At 44.4% G+C, this 20321-nt stretch overlaps 1 protein-coding gene across 1 annotated transcript; it reads left to right on the top strand.

Moving 5' to 3' along the window:
- The first annotated feature begins 5212 nt into the window (after window positions 1-5212).
- On the top strand, window positions 5213-18996 carry LOC311100066 (serine/threonine-protein phosphatase 6 catalytic subunit). The gene is made up of 7 exons (XM_084140807.1): window positions 5213-5292; window positions 11040-11135; window positions 11279-11344; window positions 11469-11610; window positions 14150-14229; window positions 16425-16634; window positions 17120-18996. The coding sequence occupies exons 1-7, from the start codon at window positions 5218-5220 to the stop codon at window positions 17366-17368; spliced, it is 918 nt and encodes a 305-aa protein (XP_083996933.1). The 5' UTR covers window positions 5213-5217; the 3' UTR covers window positions 17369-18996.
- The last annotated feature ends 1325 nt before the right edge of the window (window positions 18997-20321 follow it).

Raw genomic sequence — 20321 nt, 5'->3', positions numbered from 1 at the left:
AAAGGCTACTTTGACACTGAAAAACTGAGAATCTGAGATCAATGAAAACGACCTTGTCTTGAATCCATCAATAGCTTGGCCTAGGTGTGTGGAGACACATATTGTAGGCTACAATATGAATACATTATTTTCCTAAAAATGCTTTCCAGTTTCACTGACTCACCCAATGACACGCAGCTCACTTGCTGGTGATGGCCAATGTGCTAGTGCCAAAAGCCCCCCCCCCTCTCTCTCTCTCTCTCTCTCTCTCTCTCGTTTTACTTTGTAAACAAAGTTCATTCCAGTTGCCTCTTCATTAATTCTCCCTTGTAAAACAATATTTGGAAGTGGATCAAATATTTTGGTAGCCTACAGCAGACAGATTAGTCTTCTCTTTGCAGCAGGAGCCATTTGCTTTCCAATCTGTGTTTTCCCGCGATTGTAGGCTATTTGAAATAGTGATTGTAGGCTATTTGAAATATTGCGAAAGGACCGTTTTGTCTGCATGCTGTTTGTTCACTGACAGATTTGCCACGCTCCCGACTAGGCTATGCCTTGTTATTGGGCTACACTCCACAGCTAAGCTATTTTTAAAAGAGGCAACTCGAATGAACTTTGATTGCCTTGGCATCCTGAATGGAGGATGTTTTATGTACGAGCCGGTCCATGGGGGACACAAGTGTATTACCAGCTGGGCTGACTGTCGACACCTAGAGGTAATACGACATCAGGAAGATCTATGCCCTCTAGGGGACTCGGCGCAACCCTGGAAGAATAATAATTATTTTCAAATGATGTACAAGCTTGGGCTGGGTTCCAGGGCACAGTCTTGGACAAAGTCATTTTAATAGAGAATCTAGACATGCATTTTAGTCCAAGACTTAATCTGTGTCTGAGAAACTGACCTAAAATGTTTACCAAAATATTACTTTTTGGTTTTACATTTGATATATTGTTGGAATGTAGAAACCAGAGAGGAAGAGGTGAAGCGAGAGGGTCGACTCCACCCAAAAGTGATACGAATACTAATGAGTAATATAACCACACAGAAAAAGAAGAAGAGGATAAGGAGAGTAAAGAAATCAGATGATGAGTTCTAATCCGATTTAGCGGGGGGCTAGCCAGCTAGCTACCCCTGTCGGAGCTGGTGGGAACATGAAGGAAATTCAACATGGAGAGCATGAGGATGAATTACCTGCGGTGGCAGGTGCGGTGAAGACGACCGAGGTCGAGCCTCGTCCCGATGATTCTGGTCCAATGGGAGTGAGATTGCCTTCTGGCTGATCCATATGTGGTGTCAGGATGGGTGGAGAAGAGGTTGAGGACTGTTGGGTCGGTGAAAGTGACTCGAAGTAGACTTTTCTTCCGTCCAAAGGGAGCGGGCACTCCGCACCACGCACCTAGGGACAAGAACTGTGACTTGCTTTGCTCTCCGGAGGTGTTAAATGTTGAGGAGGGTCAGTTGAAATGGAAGAATCCCGGTGTCTGTGATGCCCTGAGTGGCGCAGTGGTCTAAGGCACTGCATCGCAGTGCTAACTGTGCCACTAGAGATCCTGGTTCAAATCTAGGCTCTGTCGCGACCGGGAGACTCATGGGCGGCGCACAATTGGCCCAGCGTCGTCCAGGGTAGGGGAGGGAATGGCCGGCAGGGATGTAGCTCAGTTGATAGAGCATGGCGTTTGCAACGCCAGGGTTGTGGGTTCGATTCCCACGGGGGGCCAGTATAAAAAAGTATGTATTCACTAACTGTAAGTCGCTCTGGATAAGAACGTCTGCTAAATGACTAAAATGTAATTGTAATGCCCGCTGTTTGGTGCCACGCAGACCTGGTGGAGAGTGTGGTGAAACAGAGAAGACAATGTCGGTCCTGCTGAGTTTTGATGCAGAGTCTTTACCCAACAAAGTCAAGTTAGGATGTGTCAGTTATCCTGTGAGAGCTTTTGTCCCGAACCCATTACGATCTTTTAGGTGCCAAGCTTATGGTCATGTTTCAGCAGTGTGTAGGAGGGAGGTTCCTAGATTTGAGAAGTGTGCAGGAGAGCATGAAAAAGTTGTGTGTGTTAACTGTAGGTACCCATGGTTCTAGAGATCATCAGTGTCCGGTGAGAGAAAGGCAGGTTGAGGTTGCCAGGGTCAGAGTAGTACAGAAGGTGTAGTATGCTGAGGCAGTGAAGAGAGTAGAGGAAGATGGGTACAGGGTGAGGGATCCTAAGTAAATCACAGAAATAGATGTTGTGGTGGCAGTGGCAGAGAAGTACTTGGGTGTACGAGATTTTACCCCATCGGTTTTGTTGCTAAACAACCAACCTGTCTATTGACTCATTTCTCTCTGCCTCCTTCTTTCCACTCCTCTCCTCTTTTGACCTCACCCTCTCACCGTCCCCCCCTACTCACAAGGCAGGCAATACGCTTGACCTCATCTTCACTAGATGCTGCTCCTCTACTAATCTCACTGCAACTCCCCTCCATGTCTCCGACCACTACTTTGTTTCCTTTTCTCTCTCGCTCTCCTCCCACACTACTCACTCTGCCCCTACACAGATGGTAATGCGCCGCCGCAACCTTCGCTCTCTCTCTCCCACTACTCTCTCCTCTTCCATCCTATCATCTCTTCCCTCTGCTCAATCCTTCTCCCTCCAATCTCCTGATTCTGCCTCCTCAACCCTCCTCTCCTCCCTTTCTGCATCCTTTGACTCTCTGTGTCCCCTATCCTCCCGGCCGGCTCGGTCCTCCCCTCCAGCTCCGTGGCTTGATGACTCACTGCGAGCTCACAGAACAGAGCTCCGGGCAGCGGAGCGGAAATGGAAGAAAACTAAACTCCCTGCCGACCTGGCATCTTTTCACTCCCTCCTCTCTACATTTTCTTCATCTGTTTCTGCTGCTAAGGCCACCTTCTACCACTCTAAATTCCAAGCATCTGCCTCTAACCCTAGGAAGCTCTTTGCCACATTTTCCTCCCTCCTGAATCCTCCCCCCCCCCCCCCCCCCCCTCCTCTCTCTCTGTGGATGACTTCGTCAACCACTTTGAAAAGAAGGTTGACGACATCCGATCCTCGTTTGTTAAGTCTAATGACACTGCTGGTCCTGCTCACACTGCCCTACCCTATGCTTTGACTTCTTTCTCCCCTCTCTCTCCAGATAAAATCCTGCGACTTGTGACTGCAGGCCGCCCAACAACCTGCCCGCTTGACCCCATCCCCTCCTCCCTTCTCCAGACCATCTCCGGTGACCTTCTCCCCTACCTCACCTCGCTGATCAACTCATCCTTGACCGCTGGCCATGTCCCTTCCGTCTTCAAGAGAGCGAGAGTTGCTCCCCTTCTCAAAAAACCAACACTCGACCCCACTGATGTCAACAACTACAGACCAGTATCCCTTCTTTCTTTTCTTTCCAAAACTATTGAGCGTGCCGTCTTTAGCCAACTCTCTTGCTATCTCTCTCAGAATGACCTTCTTGATCCAAACCAATCAGGTTTCAGGACTGGTCATTCAACTGAGACTGCTCTTCTCTGTGTCACGGAGACTCTCCGCACTGCTAAAGCTAACTCTCTCTCCTCTGCTCTTGTCCTTCTAGACCTGTCTGCTGCCTTTGATACTGTGAACCATCAGATCCTCCTCTCCACCCTCTCCGAGCTGGGCATCTCCGGCGCGGCTCACTCCTGGATTGCGTCCTACCTGACCGGTCGCTCCTACCAAGTGGCGTGGCGAGAAGCTGTCTCCGCACCACGTGCTCTCACCACTGGTGTCCCCCAAGGCTCAGTTCTAGGCCCTCTCCTTTTCTCCCTATACACCAAGTCACTTGGCTCTGTCATATCCTCACATGGTCTCTCCTATCATTGCTACGCTGACGATACACAACTAATCTTCTCCTTTCCCCCTTCTGATAACCAGGTGGCGAATCGCATCTCTGCATGTCTGGCAGACATATCAGTATGGATGACGGATCACCACCTCAAGCTGAACCCTGGCAAGACGGAGCTGCTCTTCCTCCCGGGGAAGGACTGCCCGTTCCATGATCTCGCCATCACGGTTGACAACTCCGCTGTGTCCTCCTCCCAGAGTGCGAAGAGCCTAGGCGTGACCCTGGACAACACCCTGTCGTTCTCCGCCAACATCAAGGCGGTGACCCGCTCCTGCAGGTTCATGCTCTACAACATTCGGAGAGTACGACCCTGCCTTACACAGGAAGCGGCACAGGTCCTAATCCAGGCACTTGTCATCTCCCGTCTGGACTACTGCAACTCGCTGTTGGCTGGCCTCCCTGCCTGTGCCATTAAACCCCTACAACTCATCCAGAATGCCGCAGCCCGTCTGGTGTTCAACCTTCCCAAGTTCTCTCACGTCACCCCCCTCCTCCGCACACTCCACTGGCTTCCAGTTGAAGCTCGCATCCGCTACAAGACCATGGTGCTTGCCTATGGAGCAGTGAGGGGAACGGCACCTCTGTACCTTCAGGCTCTGATCAGTCCCTACACCCAAACGAGGGCATTGCGCTCATCCACCTCTGGCCTGCTGGCTCCCCTTCCTCTGCGGAAGCATAGTTCCCGCTCAGCCCAGTCAAAACTGTTCGCTGCTCTGGCACCCCAATGGTGGAACAAGCTCCCTCACGACGCCAGGACAGCGGAGTCACTCACCACCTTCCGGAGACATTTGAAACCCCACCTCTTTAAGGAATACCTGGGATAGGATAAAGGAATCCTTCTACCCCCCCCCCCCCCCCCCCCGCCCCAATTGTAAAGTGGTTATCCCACTGGCTAGGGTGAACGCACCAATTTGTGAGTCGCTCTGGCTAAGAGCGTCTGCTAAATGACGTTAATGTGCCCTTGAGCAAGGCACTTAACCCTAATTGCTCCTGTAAGTCGCTCTGGATAAGAGCGTCTGCTAAATGACTAAAATGTAAAATGATGTAAATATGGGGGTGAGCGAGTGTCGAATTTGGTCAAGATAAACGTTAATTGCTATTTTGATAGGTGAGGTTTATTTGATCGAATAGAAGTTTCATAGTGTTTAGGGTGTTATGAGTGTATTGACATGTTTGTTACAAAATATAATTGGCTATCTAGAATGTTCCCATCTGATCTCGCCTCCTCCCGCCTGCCTTTCGGGGGATGTATTTACATTTTTAGAGCCGTTAGTCGACTGTCTTGTCATTATAATAGATAATCTTTGGTAGAAACTCACTTTGCTTGAGAACAGGAAGTGATATGCATTTACTTCCGAATTGTCAGCGTTTTTAAAATGGCGCCGTTGGACTTGGATAAGTATGTTGAGATTGCAAGACAGTGCAAATATTTACCAGAAAACGACCTAAAGGTGAGCATGAATTTACTTTTTATTCGTGTACTTAAACAATACCGCAATGTTAGTGCATTCGATCAGGCTATTATCCATCTTATTGCGACATCAATATTCACCGAAACGGAAGCAGCTAATTTAGTTAACGTTAGCTAGCAAGTAGCTTGCCTGTTTGTTAGTTGAGCACGACACACATTTTAGCGACAAACCTTGGACCGTTTTGTCTGCATGCTGTTTGTTCACTGACAGATTTGCCTTGGGGTAATCAAGGTAGAAGAGATGTTGTATATTCTCGCTAGTAGTTAACTAGCTAGACCTGTGATGGATATGCACCTTAGAGATTACTGTTAACGTTATTTGCACTTACTCTCCACACAGTCAACCCTTAACGTTACTCAAACACATACACACAACCACCCGTATTATAAACACACACAAGCTCATACACACACGCAGTCAACACTGTTGTTCAGCGGTTACTATATAGACCCCTTTCCAGTACACGACACACTGACGTCACGCACAGATGCACGCGTCTCTTGGCTGCAGTTAGAAAGCAGTCGCCATCTGTGCCCATTCAACATAGTCTAGATTTACGTTTTTATTACTTCTAAACAAACTAACTTTTTTGGGTTCACCTACGCTTACAATGATGTTTCGATTCTTGCTTGAACAGTCGCTAAGATTATATTTGGTTGTGATCTTTGCAAAATAACTATTTTGGATGCAGCAGTTGTTAGCTAGAATGCTAATGCTCATTGACATAGGCTGTAACAAAAGCTAGCCAAAGAGACGTTTTACTGGTTGAAGTGTTTTAAAAGTATAATACAGTTAATTTGCGATGATGACACAAACATTATATTAAGCAGGACTTTCATACAAGCCTTAAAATCCAATTATAATCAAAAGTAGTGCGAAATGCACTCATAAGCAACATGTAAATAGAGGCGTTTTTATGCTGGCATTCTAAAATAACTCATGTTCTGCCACCAACTTGGCCACATCGCCCTCGTGCGGCAATGTTTGCAAACACAGAAAGGGGTCTATAAGTTAGCTACTATTTATTCAACTGCGTGACCAAGACATTACATTCCCACTTTATATTACAGTCATACTTATAGCACATTCATTATCTATACTGTATATCCTCTTGTGTATATACAGTGCACTCAAAGTATTCAGACTCTTCGACTTTTTCCACATTTTGTTACATTACAGCCATATTCTAACATTTATTAAATCGTTTTTTCCTCATCAATCTACACACAATACCCCATAATGACAATGCAAAAACAGGTTTTTTGACATTTTTGCAAATGTATTACAAATAAAAAACTGATATGACATTTACATAAGTATTCAGACCCGGCAGATAGGCTGGCAGGTAGGAGCGTTGGGCCGCGTTGGGCCAGTAACCGAAAGGTTGCTGGATGGAATCCCCGAGCTGACAAGGTAAAAATCTGTCTATAAAGGCTATAAAAATAGCTTAAGAGAAAGTGCAAGTCTCTCCAACTCTGCTCTCTTCAAATGACATCATCCTCCTGACAGTTAAAGGAAGAGTCTGTGCCCCTTGTCCTTCATGGGACCACGGGACTGGACATACTGGGTCTGAAGGGGCTAATGGGTGAGGGTGGGGCTCTCAACATGACCACACCCCCAGGGTTTTCCATGCTGAGGGACGACTCTTGCTTTGCTATATAAACATATCAATGTTCAAGCATCAGCATCTGCACACAGCCACTCTGTCTGAAGTGCATTGTGAGAATCCAAAGACTCTTTCTCAGGAGGGGTCCTACATTTTTCCAGAGGGATAGGATGGAATTCCCAATCCAGATGGTGGGAATGTCCTACCTACAGTGGGGGGAAAAAAGTATTTAGTCAGCCACCAATTGTGCAAGTTCTCCCACGTATGGGTGGTCCTCTGTAGCTCAGCTGGTAGAGCACGGCGCTTGTAACACCAAGGTAGTGGGTTCGATCCCCGGGACCACCCATACGTAAAAATGTATGCACGCATGACTGTAAGTCGCTTTGGATAAAAGCGTCTGCTAAATGGCTTATTATTATTATTATTATTATTATTATTATTAAAAAGATGAAAGGCTTGTCATTTTCATCATAGGTACACGTCACCTATGTCAGACAAATTGAGAGAGAAAAAATTCCAGAAAATCACATTGTAGGATTTGCAATGAATTTATTTGCAAATTATGTTGGAAAATAAGTATTTGGTCACCTACAAACAAGCAAGATTTCTGGCTCTCACAGACCTGTAACTTCTTCTTTAAGAGGCTCCTCTGTCCTCCACTCGTTACCTGTATTAATGGCACCTGTTTGAACTTGTTATCAGTATAAAAGACACCTGTCCACAACCTCAAACAGTCACACTCCAAACTCCACTATGGCCAAGACCAAAGAGCTGTCAAAGGACACCAGAAACAAAATTGTAGACCTGCACCAGGCTGGGAAGACTGAATCTGCAATAGGTAAGCAGCTTGGTTTGAAGAAATCAACTGTGGGAGCAATTATTAGGAAATGGAAGACATACAAGACCACTGATAATCTCCCTCGATCTGGGGCTCCACGCAAGATCTCACCCCGTGGGGTCAAAATGATCACAAGAACGGTGAGCAAAAATCCCAGAACCACACGGGGGGACCTAGTGAATGACCTGCAGAGAGCTGGGACCAAAGTAACAGCCTACCATCAGTAACACACTACGCCGCCAGGGACTCAAATCCTGCAGTGGCAGACGTGTCCCCCTGCTTAAGCCAGTACATGTCCAGGCCCGTCTGAAGTTTGCTAGAGTGCATTTGGATGATCCAGAAGAGGATTGGGAGAATGTCATATGGTCAGATGAAACCAAAATATAACTTTTTGGTAAAAAGTCAACTCGTCGTGTTTGGAGGACAAAGAATGCTGAGTTGCATCCAAAGAACACCATACCTACTGTGAAGCATGGGGGTGGAAACATCATGCTTTGGGGCTGTTTTTCTGCAAAGGGACCAGGACGACTGATCCGTGTAAAGGAAAGAATGAATGGGGCCATGTATCGTGATATTTTGAGTGAAAACCTCCTTCCATCAGCAAGGTCATTGAAGATGAAACGTGGCTGGGTCTTTCAGCATGACAATAATCCCAAACACACCGCCCGGGCAACGAAGGAGTGTAAGAAGCATTTCAAGGTCCTGGAGTGGCCTAGCCAGTCTCCAGATCTCAACCCCATAGAAAATCTTTGGAGGGAGTTGAAAGTAGAACATCACTGCTCTAGAGGAGATCTGCATGGAGGAATGGGCCAAAATACCAGCAACAGTGTGTGAAAACCTTGTGAAGACTTACAGAAAACGTTTGACCTGTGTCATTGCCAACAAAGGGTATATAACAAAGTATTGAGAAACTTTTGTTATTGACCAAATACTTATTTTCCACCATAATTTGCAAAAAAATTCATTAAAAATCCTACAATGTGATTTTCTGGATTTTTTTTCTCTCATTTTGTCTGTCATAGTTGACGTGTACCTATGATGAAAATTACAGGCCTCTCATCTTTTAAGTGGGAGAACTTGCACAATTGGTGGCTGACTAAATACTTTTTTCCCCCACTGTATATGGAAGCTCTGGGTGGTTTATGGAACACTGCTTATTTTCCCGACATGGTTTGATTTAAACCCTATTAAATGTTGCTCTTTAATTGTCAAATATACTATATGTAAATGCTAATGCTGTGCTGTATACTGTATGTTTATAAAATAAACAAGTGCCAACCAATATAATTCCAAGCTTCAGATTTCAGCCGTCGTGTTGTCCAATAGGGTTAGAGCGGACCAATCAAAAAGCTTACCTAAACTGTGTCTGTATCTATCTCTCTGTGTGTGTGTGTGTGTGTGTGTGTGTGTGTGTGTGTGTGTGTGTTATATGATATCACATGTTGAGTGTGTTCTACAGTTCCAGCTCTCTGGTTCACAGGGAGGAGTCACTGATTTACTGGCTATATTTAGAGCACTATTGGGCTTTTTCAAAGGTTGTCTCCATGTAAGTCGCTTTGGGTAAAAGCATCTGCTAAATGGCATATATATATATATATCTAGCATATTGGCTGATATAGCCCAGTAATACAATGTAAGGGCCATGTGAAAATCTCTGGTAATTTAACCTATTTCTTAAGTTATGTTTGCGCATTTGATATTGCTAATAGGGCGCAGAATTGCTGGGACCGTGGCTGGCAAGTAAGCTGCGTCACATACACCTAAAATAACATTGCGGGACTGTGGTTGGGTTTGGGACCAGTTCTTACGGTAGCGGGTGGGAGTCGGACAGAAAGCCAGCGTCTGCCGTCGGGAGTGGGATGAAGAAATCGGTCCCACGCAGACCTCTAATGTGCACCGTGACAGTGAAGCTTGTGACATTTATAGCAGTTTTTTACTGTGTCAGTGTGAAAAGCAAGGAATTAGCTAGGGAAACTGACAGATCAATAATGTTACATTGCCATACTGACTAATAAAACTCACATTGCACTGAAAAAACATCAGAATATAAATCTTCAGTCGTTTGGCCGATGGTGTCATCGTTAGATTCAGATCTAGTGTGATTGAGGCAAAAAGAATAGCTAACATTAGCCAACTTTTGGGCAGCTTTCTCTGTAACAGTACATCAACTGGTGAAAGCTAGCCAAATTAATTTACTTCTGAAACGGGACTAAACAAAGGTTACAAAACATTTTCATACAAACAACAGCTGTTAGGTGGTGGTGGTATTAGTGGTATTAGTAGTAGTAGTAGTAGTAGTAGTAGTAGTAATAGCCACCTCATATCGCTATCTGACAGATAACTACAGGCTAGAGCTGACCTGGCTGTGGTAGCTGCTACTAGCTAGCGTAGCTTATTCATTCACCTCACTCGAGAGGGGATGAAACATTAGATAACGTTACTGTACATGTCAGTTACAATACTAGCTCAGCACTGCGAATAAACACTAGTTTAGTTTTTTTCTGTTAAGTTAAACAGCAGTTACCTTGCCAGCTACATCAGTCAACTAAAGAGTAGCCAGTTTCTGCTCTGCTTGCTTTTACAACTCAGTGAAAGAGAGCAACACATACACACTGAACTATGCTCAACTTTCCCGTGCTGGTTCAGCGAACCTTCCAGAAGCTTTTCCTCCACACAGCCTGTCAGCCTGCTCTGTGGTGTCCTTGCTGTCCTACATGTCCCCAGTGAAAGTTGTGCCCCTGATGGAAAATATATTTCATGGTGGTTTAGATGGTACAATGATTCTCTACACTATACTAGCTTATTTTGTCACACAAACTGAAATTAGGCGAACTATTAAGAGTTTTAGCAACCAGGAAATTACAGAGCGATGTATGCATAGTGCAACTTTAATTCGATGTTCCTGTTCTTTTTTGAAGACTTCTCACAAAAACAAGCGCATCTCTGTGAAATGTCAACGGCGCACTGAGCGTACTGCAAGCATTTTATTTTCAAAGCCTTTTACATTTAATTCTGCTCGTGTCATGCTAACTTAGCTATTTGCAACCCACAGAAACAACTTAGAAGACGAGACGACCACAAAATGCGAAATCCTCAAAAGTTTCGTAAAGAAAGCTGTGTCAACAGAGCTCGATGTACCTGCTAGCCCTGCAATTTTTAAAAAATGTTGATACATCTAACATTAGCAAATTCAAATATGGTCGTTTCGAAATATCAGTAGGCCCAACGTGCAAGTGTTATTTGGCAGCCTGATAATTTTGTCATGTGTCTCACCCCTTACAGAGATTATGTGACTACGTATGTGATTTGCTACTCGAGGAATCAAATGTTCAACCAGTATCCACTCCAGTCACTGTTTGTGGAGACATTCATGGCCAGGTATTATCCAATTTCCTTTTTTTTGATACCTTTCCCAAATTATTTTGTTATTTTACTATGCACATTCTAAATATCCCCATTTTTATAGTAGTATGATCCAGTTGCCATGAATGTGAAATTCTTTTTCTGATCCCGGTCTCCAGTTTTATGACCTATGTGAACTCTTCAGAACTGGCGGACAAGTTCCAGACACAAACTACATTTTTATGGTAAGTAAGAAGCTGTATTCTATTGTTAAGCTGTTCTGTAGCAGGATGGTATTGAGAATGGTAAGAAACTGGATGACTTGAGATTGATCTGAACCCTGGTCAGTGACTGTCTCTGTTTCCTCAGGGAGACTTTGTGGACAGGGGATACTACAGCTTGGAGACATTCACATACCTGCTAGCCTTAAAAGCCAAGTGGCCGGACCGCATCACGCTTCTACGAGGAAATCACGAAAGCAGGCAGATCACACAGGTGTACGGCTTTTACGGTGAGACGCATACCTAATTGCTGGGGGCACATCAACTCTAACAAGACCTAAGACAATATGGATCCTTGTAGGGTCTCGTGCCCTAGTTATTGTGACAGCTAACTTAATGGTTCTAACTAAATGAACAAACAAACAAGTAATCTATAGGTTGACTCACTTGGCTTATTCCTTTAAGCTCCTAGTGGCGCAAAGGGCCTTAATGGTCCATCTCCAGCAGACTCTGTTCTGTTCGAACCCACAATTGCTGATGCTCCAGATACTCAACTAGTCTCAAGAAGGCCAGTTGTATTGCTTCTTTAAACAGTTTTCAGCTGTGCTAACATAATTGCAAAAGGGTTTTCTAATGATCAATTAGCCTTTTAAAATTATAAACTTGGATTAGCAAACACAAGGTGCTATTGGAACACAGGACTGATGGTTGCTGATAATGGGCCTCTGTACACCTATGTAGATATTCCATAAAAGAATCAGCCTTTTCCAGCTACAATAGCCATTTACAACATTAACAATGTCTACACTGTATATCTGATCAATTTGATGTTATTTTAATGGACAAAAAAAATGCATTTCTTTCGAAAATAAGGACATTTCTAAGTGACCCCAAACTTTGAACGGTGGTGTATGTATATGATGGTGTGTATAGACATTATGGACAGTATATTAATAGAGAAGGTGTGTCTATTCATATACTGAAAAAGTCACTAGGCAGCACGCCGTGTGCGCAATACGCAAACTGCCGTATCTTGCGGGGTCAGGTCTGGGTTGTCTGCAATGGACCGTTTCATTTAGTATCTGTTGGGGTCAGCTTGGGGCGTGATTCTATTTCCCCATAGTATGTTGTTCTGAAATTGACTGACTGGAAGAGAACGTAGCGTTATGACTATAACTACTGTTCCCTGAAGGAGGGAAACGAAATACAACACCCATTTGGCCCCGCACCACCCGTTCCTGTGCTCGGTGAAGAGCAGTATTAAATTGAAGGAATTAATCTGAGCCTTATGCTTATCACCTGTGGAAGGTTGGGCTTCCAGCGAGGCACGGATTTCATTGACCTTGTCAGGTGTGATTTTAGAACCTTCAACCGAAGTTGCGAGATTTCGACTCCCCATGGTATGTTGTACCTCATTTCCCTCCTCCAGGGAACAGTAATTATAGTCATAATGTTACGTTTGGATATCTCTGCAGGATTGCTACAGCAGTTGAGGTTCTGTTTCAGCTGCCTCCTTTGTTCTATAAGAATCCAGGTTGCATCTGAGAGCCACTTTCCGATAGTTTTCCTTACGGCCCAGGACTTACGGCCCAAGTTTCTAACCAGGTGTTTTTTTAACATGGTCCAGTGCTCGTCCAGTGTGTCTTCCCTCAGTGAGGTGTGAGATGGCACTCAATCTGTTCTGCAGTGTGACAGCATATGTCTCCTATATCGGTTGTGTTCTGAAGCTCTGGATATTGAACTTGTGGTGTGGTTTGTTACTTGGCATCTTTGAAGGCTCTCAGCTTGGTTTTGAGGGTTCCCACGAGCATGTGGTGGTCGGAGGCAATGTCAGCACCTCTCCTAACTCTAACATCAAGTAAGCTCCTTCTCCATTTGCCTTCTATGATGATGTGGTCGATCTGGTTCTGAGTCCCAGGTTGCTTTATGGATCCTCTTGTGGGGAAAGATGCTACCTCCTACAACTAGGTTGTTATTGGCACAGAAGTCTCTGAATAGCTCTCCAGTTTCATTTATCTGACCAAGGCCATGAACCCCCATTATGGTCCCTTTGCCTGTGTTGTCTGAACCTATCTTGGCGTTTAGGTCTCCCGTTAGGATCTTGATGTCTCTTCTGGGTGTTGCATCATAGACTGCTTGTAGCTTCTCGTTATAGAGCTGTTTTGATTCCTCCACTGCATTGTTTATTTGTGTGTAGCATTGGATAACGGTGACTTTCCTGTCGTTGGAGTTAAACCTTGCCGTGATGATCCTTGGTGAAACTGCCTCCCACTCCATCAGGGCCTTGGCCATCATGATAGCTACACCTTCAATGTGGTCATGGTCTTTGTCCTCGAGTCCTGAATAGGCAATCACTTCCCCGCTTTGATAGTGTGGTCAAATCTGCACCAGTCCAGCAAGCTTCAGCAATCCCTAGTTGCTTTATTCCTTTATAACTTGGGTGGCTTGTGCTGCTTTTTCTGCTTGGTACATTGTACAGACATTCCAGGTCCCAAGTCGGATTGAGGTCTTGGTTGTAAGAAGAAGATTTTTCCGCAGGCTGGCTTCCTGGAGGTTTTCACCAGTCTGCTTCATTAGTCCCCTCGGCAGGGGTGGGCCTCCATTTGTTTTTCGAGTTCGCATTTGCATTGTTAGGTTTCTGTAACAGCGTTTCGTTTTACGTGACAGGGTTGTTAGCCCTGCGCACAACCCCCAACCTGGAGGACCAATTTATAGGTTATTACTGTGTAATGATCTTTTCTTCCATTATATCTGGGAATTTTGTACCATAAAATGAAGCGCTACCAGAATTCTAATGTGTGAAGTGTAATATAAGTTCTTTTTTTGCAGATGAGTGCCAAACGAAATACGGGAATGCAAACGCCTGGCGATACTGCACTAAAGTATTTGACATGCTAACAGTAGCCGCTGTAAGTCCAGCCATTGATTTCCACTTTTACAATATAAATGAAATGGTAATCATCTTGACCTTTCACTCTTCTTTTAAGTGCATGTGCTTTTGTTATGTAAAATTTTCCCACACTTACAGTACAAGTCAAAGGTTTGGACACACCTACTCATTCCAGGGTTTTTATTTAATTTTTACTATTTTCTACATAGTTGAATAATAGTGAAGACATCAAAACTATGAAATAACACATATGGAATCATGTAGTAACCAAAAAAGTTTTAAACAAATCAAAATATATTTTAGATTTTAGATTCTTCAAAGTAGCCACCCTTTGCCTTGATGACAGCTTTGCACACTCTTGGCATTCTCTCAACCAGCTTCATGAGGTAGTCACCTGGAATGCATTTCAATTAACAGGTGTGCAATCAGTTGTTGTGGCACTCATGAGGACCGCCACAGGAAAGGAAGACCCAGAGTTACCTCTGCTGCAGAGTATAAGTTCATTAGAGTTACCAGCCTCAGAAATTGCAGCCCAAATAAATGCTTCACAGAGTTCAAGAAACAGACACATCTCAACATCAACTGTTCAGAGGAGACTGCGTGAATCAGGCTACTAAAGGACACCAATAAGAAGAAGAGACTTGCTTGGGCCAAGAAACACGATCAATGGACATTAGACCGGTGGAAAACTGTCCTTTGGTTTGATGAGTCCAAATGTGAGATTTTTGGTTCCAACCGCCGTGTCTTTGTGAAATGCAGAGTAGGTGAACGGATGTGTAGTTCCCACCGTGAAGCATGGAGGAGGTGTGATGGTGTGGGGGTGCTTTGTATTTGTATTTATTATGGATCCCCATTAGCTGCTGCCAAGGCAGCAGCTACTCTTCCTGGGGTCCAGCAAAATTAAGGCAGTTATACATCTAAAAAAACATTACAATACATTCATAACAGATTTCACAGCACACTAAGTGTGTGCCCTCAGGCCCCTACTCTACTACCACATATCTACAACACAAAATCCATGTGTACGTGTGTGTATAGTGAGTATGTTATCATGTGTGTATGCATGTGTCTGTGCCTATGTTTGTGTTGCTTCACAGTCCCAGCTGTTCCATAAGGTGTATTTTTATATGTTTTTTAAAATCTGATTCTACTGCTTGCATCAGTTACCTACTATGGTAGTACTGTGCGCCTCCCATAGTCTGTTCTGGACTTGGGGACTGTGAAGAGACCTCTGGTGGCATGTCTTGTGGGGTATGCATGGGTGTCTGAGCTGTGTGCCAGTTGTTCAAACAGACAGCTCGGTGCTTTCAACATGTCATCCGCATACGTAGACACTCTGGCTTTACTCAAAGCCAGTGGCATGTCATTAGTAAAAATTGAAAAAAGTAATGGGCCTTGACAGCTGCCCTGGGGAATTCCTGATTCTACCTGGATTATGTTGTAGTGGCTTCCATTAAAGAACACCCTCTGTGTTCTTTTAGACAGTTAACTCTGTATCCACAATATAGCAGGTGGAGTGAAGCCATAACACATACGTTTTTCCAGCAGCAGATTATGATCGATAATGTCAAAGCCACACTGAAGTCTAACACTGTCAGTGATTTATTTAGAATTCAAGGCACACTTAACCAGCATGGCTACCACAGCATTCTGCAGCGATACGCCATCCCATCTGGTTTGCCCTTAGTGGGAGTATCATTTGTTTTTCAACAGGACAATGACCCAACACACCTCCAGGCGGTGTATGGGCTATTTGACCAAGAAGGAGAGTGATGGAGTGCTGCATCAGATGACCTGGCCTTCACAATCACCCGACCTCAACCCAATTGAGATGGTTTGGGATGAGTCAGACGGCAGAGTGAAGGAAAAGCAGCCAACAAGTGCTCAACATATGTGGGAACTCCTTCAAGACTGTTGGACAAGCATTCCAGGTGAAGCTGGTTGAGAGAATGCCAAGAGTGTGCAAAGCTGTCGTCAAGGCAAAGGGTGGCTACTTTGAAGAATCTCAAATATAAACTATATTTAGAATTGTTTAACACTTTTTTGGTTACTACATGATTCCATATGTGTTATTTCATAGTTTTGATGTCTTCACTATTATTCTACAATGTAGAAAATAGTAAAAATAAAGAAAAACCCTTGAATGAGTAGGTGTCTCCAAACCTTTGACTGGTACTGTATGAGTCTATAACTAATTGGAGTTTCTGACCACAGTTGATAGACGAGCAGATCCTTTGTGTGCATGGTGGCCTTTCACCTGACATCAAGACCCTGGACCAGATCCGCACGATCGAGCGCAACCAAGAGATTCCCCACAAGGGGGCCTTCTGTGACCTGGTGTGGTCGGACCCAGAGGATGTGGACACTTGGGCCATCAGTCCGCGAGGTGCAGGCTGGCTCTTTGGCGCCAAGGTCACTAATGAGGTAAATGCATAAAATTGTTCTCCTGCGTAGAGGGGTAACTACCAAAGGGGACAATAATAAATGCAGGCCTAGACAGGCTTCCAGACTGACTGTTTTGGTCGCATTTGTTGTCTCGCCTCATGTCAATCACAATGCGTCATTGCCAATGCAGAGAGTAAGTGACATGGTCATTCTAACTATCGGTCAACCATTCTAACTATCGACACCTTCAGTGCTTGAATTGTAAACCCCCCCCCCCCTCCCCAGGTGCACATTTTGGTTTTTGCCCTAGCACAACACAGCTGATTCAAATAATCAAAGCTTGAAGATTAGTTGGTTATTTGAATCAGCTCTGTAGTGCTAGGGCAAAAACCAGAACATGCACCCTGGGAAAAGTTAATCTGGAGCCTTGCTAGAGGTCCATGTGGAAAGGACTCTTGGGGGTGCACCTCACCTCCTATGTTGAATACTGAGTTCCATCCATGATCCTTCTTTCCCCATTTCAGTTTGTTCACATCAACAATCTGAAGCTGATCTGCCGTGCACACCAGCTGGTCCATGAGGGCTACAAGTTCATGTTCGATGAGAAGCTGGTGACGGTGTGGTCTGCACCCAACTATTGTTACCGCTGTGGAAACATTGCCTCCATCATGGTTTTCAAGGATGTGAACACACGGGAGCCCAAGCTGTTCCGCGCCGTGCCCGACTCGGAGCGGGTCATCCCTCCCCGAACAACAACGCCTTACTTCCTCTAATTACAAGAGCCATTTTGTTCAGTTCCAAAATAGCCCCCAGCCTCTTCCCCTTGCCCCTATCCCTTTTGGTGTTTGCAGTCTTAAGGGAGGGGATTGGTGTAACTGAGAAATATAACAATGGCTTCACCATGGTCTGGTCCAGAAACAACCATAGCTCTTGCCCCTTCAATGTTTACAGAGCTGAAGGAATGAGGTGGGTGTTATCAATATGATAGAAGCTCCGCTGTACCTCATTGGAAAGCTAGGTGGAGCTGTCACTAGTTTGTTTACTTTACGCCTGTCTGATCCTTTCAGATCTACAAACACCAAAGTGATAGATGCTTCAATCAATCAATCAAATTGATTTTATAAAGCCCTTTTCACATCAGCAGTTGTCGCAAAGTGCTTTTACAGATATCCAGCCTAAAACCCCAAAAAGCAAGCGATGTAGATGCACAGTCGCTAGGAAAAACTCTCTAGAAAGGCAGGAACCTAGGAAGAAACCTAGAGAGGAACCAAGCTCTGAGGGGTGGCCAGTCCTCTTCTGGCTGTGCCAGGTGGATATTATAAGAGATGTTCATAGATGACCAGCGCAGGGTCCAAAAAATTGTCACAGTGGTTATAGAGGGTGCAACAGGTCAGCACCTCAGGAGTACGTCAGTTGGCTTTTCATAGCCGAGAGGCGGAACAGCAGATGCTTCTGGACTGAATCTTCTAATGGGTTTAGGGCAGCTATCTATATATTTCATAAACCTATCTGGTCCCTTGTTATCTACAAAGAGGTACAGGTTAGCAGTTTTAGGACTTGGCATCTCCCGAGGGGACTTGCATCTCTCCTCTATCTGTTTTAGTCTCCATTTTTTTCTTCTTGAAATATCCAATCAGACCTCCCCCTTCCCTTGAAAGTATTTGATGTTGCGTAATGCATTTTATTAGCATTTCTTTTTTACAGATCACATTGCTGCATTGAATGAATTGAGTCAAAAGTCCTATTGGCCCCTCATTTCAATTGAAGCCCTATCTTCATAGATTACTACATGCCAATACACCTGTTTTAATTTATACTCCCTAAAATTCCATTTGATGATAGTAAATGGGACATGCTGTTCCGATTTAAAATGGAATTGTAGCCATCAATGTATTTGTATGAATACTCAATGTTTCGCAGTTTTGTGCACATTCATCAGTCATTCATCTGCACTGCTTCTTTATCATATGTTATCATATGATGTCTCGGATTGAATTCCTTTGATTGCACTGTGTCACAGAATTCCATGTTAACTATTGAATGGAGTTCAGTGTTGTGTTTGGGTGTGTTATCGTTCCAACTGGGTCGATATTGCAATTACGCTAAAGGCATGTCACCTGATACTATGGTCTTTCTCAGATGTAGTCTATAGAAGAAAACATATAATTTCCACCAAAGACAGCAATTTAAGTATCCTGTTTAGATTTTTTTTTACCAGATCACGGTCGATGGGGAGGGGGAGGGGGACAGTCTTGGGGACTGAGTGGGCTATGATGCTGTTGTACATTCAAATAATTGTATTGATTATTTTTCCTATTTTTCTGCTCTGATTTGTTGTATTTTATTATTGTAGACTGCAACCCATATACCAATTGAAAATAAAAGGCCTTTATTAACTTAAGTACCTGTTTGTATTTTGTTGAAAAATATCCTAGAAATCTCTTCCAATGGTGGTTGCTGCATTGGTGTTAGAAGTGGGGTGGCGCAACTCCCTGCAAGGGTGTGAACTCTATTTTGGATTGTGATTAGCATACTTGCCTTGGCTTGATGTCAGGGTTTGAGCCCTGCAGTGGTTGCACTGATTTACATTTTGGTTACATAATTAGAGGTTCACAGCAAAGCAAAGCTACATGTCTTCACTTAGTTTAAGAAAAGCTAAGGGATTGGTCAAAAGATGGCTGCGTTATTGACAAATAAAATCTGATTTGTCTGTTTAAACCACTGTAAATCCACTCCACAGTGGCCTATTAACTTGAAACGTGTCATCGCTATCATTAGGTGATGGGCCAAAGTGAAGTTGATCGATCCCCGTCGAGGGAGGAGCAATTTTTTTTGTATGACAGTAAAACATTCTTATGACTATAAAATTTGTTTGCACCTTTTAATTCTTGCACATTTTCTCTTAAAAAGTATATTTCAACACTGTCTGCTCAGGCAAATTTGCCAAACTTGGAACCAATCAGAACTCCCGTAATTACACCTCGTGATGAAGGCAGACAATGGCCTGCTTCTATTTACGACGTAAACACAGTCTCTTGTGAAAACGTGAGCTGCTGTCTGATGAAGAGGAACATACACTGCTCAAAAAAATAAAGGGGACACTTAAACAACACAATGTAACTCCAAGTCAATAACACTTCTGTGAAATCAAACTGTCCACTTAGGAAGCAACACTGATTGACAATAAATGTCACATGCTGTTGTGCAAATGGAATAGACAACAGGTGGAAATGTATAGGCAATTAGCAAGACACCCCCAATAAAGGACTGGTTTTGCACCACAGACCACTTCTCAGTTCCTATGCTTCCTGGCTGATGTTTTGGTCACTTTTGAATGCTGGCGGTGCTTTCACTCTAGTGGTAGCATGAGACGGAGTCTACAACCCACACAAGTGGCTCAGGTAGTGCAGCTCATCCAGGATGGCACATCAATGCGAGCTGTGGCAAGAAGGTTTGCTGTGTCTGTCAGCGTAGTGTCCAGAGCATGGAGGTGCTACCAGGAGACAGGACAGTACATCAGGAGACGTGGAGGAGGCCGTAGGAGGGCAACAACCCAGCAGCAGGACTGCTACCTCCGCCTTTGTGCAAGGAGGAGCAGGAGGAGCACTGCCAGAGCCCTGCAAAATGACCTCCAGCAGGCCACAAATGTGCATGTGTCTGCTCAAACGGTCAGAAACAGACTCCATGAGGGTGGTATGAGGGCCCGACGTCCACAGGTGGGGGTTG

The sequence above is a fragment of the Coregonus lavaretus genome, assembly GCF_964263955.1.
Source record: "Coregonus lavaretus genome assembly, chromosome: 24".
Taxonomy (NCBI): domain Eukaryota; kingdom Metazoa; phylum Chordata; class Actinopteri; order Salmoniformes; family Salmonidae; genus Coregonus; species Coregonus lavaretus.
This window is presented reverse-complemented; position numbering and strand designations above follow the sequence as displayed.